We start from the raw sequence: 2,414 nt of genomic DNA on the forward strand, positions 1-2,414 counted from the left end.
CCAGGTCCTTCTGGATGGCATCCCGTCCCTCTGGCCTGTCGACTGCACCACTCAGCTTGGTGTCATCTGCAAATTTGCTGAGGGTGCACTTGATCCCACTGTGTCATTGATGAAGATATTAAACAGTACCGGTCCCAATACGGACCCCTGCGGGATGCCACTCGTCACCAATCTCCATCTGGACATTGAGCCGTTGACCACTACCCTCTGGATACGACCATCTAACCAATTCCTCACCCACTGGACAGTCACCCATCACATCCATAGCTCTCCAGTTTAGAGAGAAGGAATGTTGTGGGGGACCGTGTCAAAGGCCTTACAGAGGTCCAGATAGACGACATCTGTAGCCCTTCCCATGTCCACTGGTGTAGTCACTCCATCACTGATGTAGTCACTCCATCAATAGGTAGTTCTTATAAAATAAGAACATGACCAGTGTAATGAAGAATTGTGTTCATAAGCGCACAAGTCTGTTACAGGGAGCTGGAAACCTGGTTACTTGCTGCAAAGTGCCTAAAAGTGTTTGCTTCTAAGTACACAGCACATATTGCTTTAAAACATATATATGTACACACAGATACACACACATGCTGTGCTCCTGGGAAAGCTCAATCTACGTAAATGCAGTGCAAGTGACAAGTGACAGCATGAGTTTCAAAAAGTTTGCTCCTGTAAATGATATGATTTTGGTGCCCAAGCCATAGTCCCCAGAAGTAGTGCCCATATTGCTCTGGTGCTCGACTGCACTACGTTTAACCTGGAGTGGTATATTCCTGCTAATCTGCTAAAAGACACTGTTGCAGCCAAGGGAAAGTCTGTGGACCTAAGTGCAGGGACCCAAAATTTAGTCAGTTCATAAAAGCTGGTTGTTCCATCACACAATGGAAACCCTTGAGTTTCTTTGCCTCTTGAACCTTCTGTAACTCGGAGCAAGAAAAGTTAGGATATTTTTTTCTCATAAGGAATGCTTATTTCATGCAAGGTTTTCTTTAAAAGGTTCAACATTGATCATAAACATGGGCATCTAGGTTCAGAAGCAAATACAGATTTTTCTGTCACTTTAGCACTGGCTTTCTAAGGAAATACCACAAGATCAGTATAGAAAGTTAATGCCCATCTCCCTCCCTGAGCATCAGAAAACCAGATTTTTCTCAGTTGTACTTAACAAAAGTAACAAAAAATAATGTTCCAACTATAACAGCTCTGTTTATGCAGTAGAATCCCTATAAAAGGTCTTTCAATAATCATATTTTCTACTCTTGGCCTTTTTCTATTTTTAATCTTTCGTATTTCCTGATTGTATTTATTTTGACCTCCATCAAGTGGTTTCTTTATTACTGTTATTTTTGCAATTTTATGGTATTCTTGTAGCTTACTGTATTCTCTCTTTGATCTCCTCCCTTTCAGCTTTTTCTTGGGTCTTTTTCATCTTTAAAAAAAGTTTTCTTCTTTTTGTATCTCTGTCTCCAAGTGCAAGCCTTTATTTTTGCATTAGCAGGTAAATGTTTGGAAATCATAGAGAGTCACAAAGATTCTGGAATTTTCTACTGCTGAACACAAAATATTTCAAATTCTTGCTTCAAAGGCTTTCAGGAACAAAGAAGCTTTTCTCAGACCACTAGCAAATCTACCAAGTTCAAATGAACTGTCTTTGCCAGCAGAGATGAACTAATAACAGAACAGCATAGTCTTGCAAGAGTAGCCAAATATGTTAGGGGAACAAACATATCCTTGACATCATAAGAAAAAAATCACAGTTTATCTCTTTAATAACCATCTTCAAGGGAAATTAATGCTACTTTGTCCTTTGTGCAGAACAGTAATTGGATTGTGTGTTTCAATTATATCTGGACAAAGGCCAGGATATTGAAATACTTCTAAATATTAGATTTTCTTGTCCAAAAATTAGATTGTATTGGCATTCTTTTTCCGAGATTTCTTCATTAAAAGCTTCATTAAGCATAAATCTTCTTTCCACACAGCAAAAAAACTGAATTATTTTAAAAGGGTCATTTAGAAAGGTTTGCCCTCCCCTTCTCCCACTGTTTACGCTGGGAGAAGAGTTACCTAACAAGGTTAGAAGCCAGCCTGCCTTACCTAGGATGGTTTTCAGCTAGTTGCTTGAACTCATTGTCCCAGTTTGGCCTTCCATAGCAGGTCTTCTGTCTCAAACCAGTAATTACATCCGTCTTGTCATCATAATGTAGGGCTATGTGAGTAGCCTAAAGGCAAATTTACAAGATAATAATTTTAGAGTCAACAATGTATACTCCAAGTAAGAGGAGAAAGCAATAATGTTGTTTCGCGGTGAAAGACAGAAGCATTAATGAGGGAAAGGAAACTGTGTAATTATCAAATGGAAGGAGGAGAGGAGAGGAGAGGAGAGGAGAGGAGAGGAGCAGACAAGAGGGTAC

The 2,414-nt window shown here is 39.7% G+C and overlaps 1 protein-coding gene across 1 annotated transcript in view; it reads right to left on the reverse strand.

Annotated features, from left to right (window-relative positions):
• The window catches only part of NOX3 (NADPH oxidase 3), a 46,869-nt gene that overhangs the window by 1,429 nt on the left and 43,026 nt on the right, over window positions 1-2,414 (reverse strand). Inside the window, exon 12 of the mRNA XM_009281432.1 lies at window positions 2,098-2,222. Coding sequence (XP_009279707.1) covers window positions 2,098-2,222 — 125 coding nt within the window. The remainder of the gene's footprint in view (window positions 1-2,097; window positions 2,223-2,414) is intronic.

Source organism: Aptenodytes forsteri, unplaced genomic scaffold (assembly GCF_000699145.1).
Source record: "Aptenodytes forsteri isolate BGI_AS27 unplaced genomic scaffold, ASM69914v1 Scaffold82, whole genome shotgun sequence".
In the NCBI taxonomy this organism is placed as follows: domain Eukaryota; kingdom Metazoa; phylum Chordata; class Aves; order Sphenisciformes; family Spheniscidae; genus Aptenodytes; species Aptenodytes forsteri.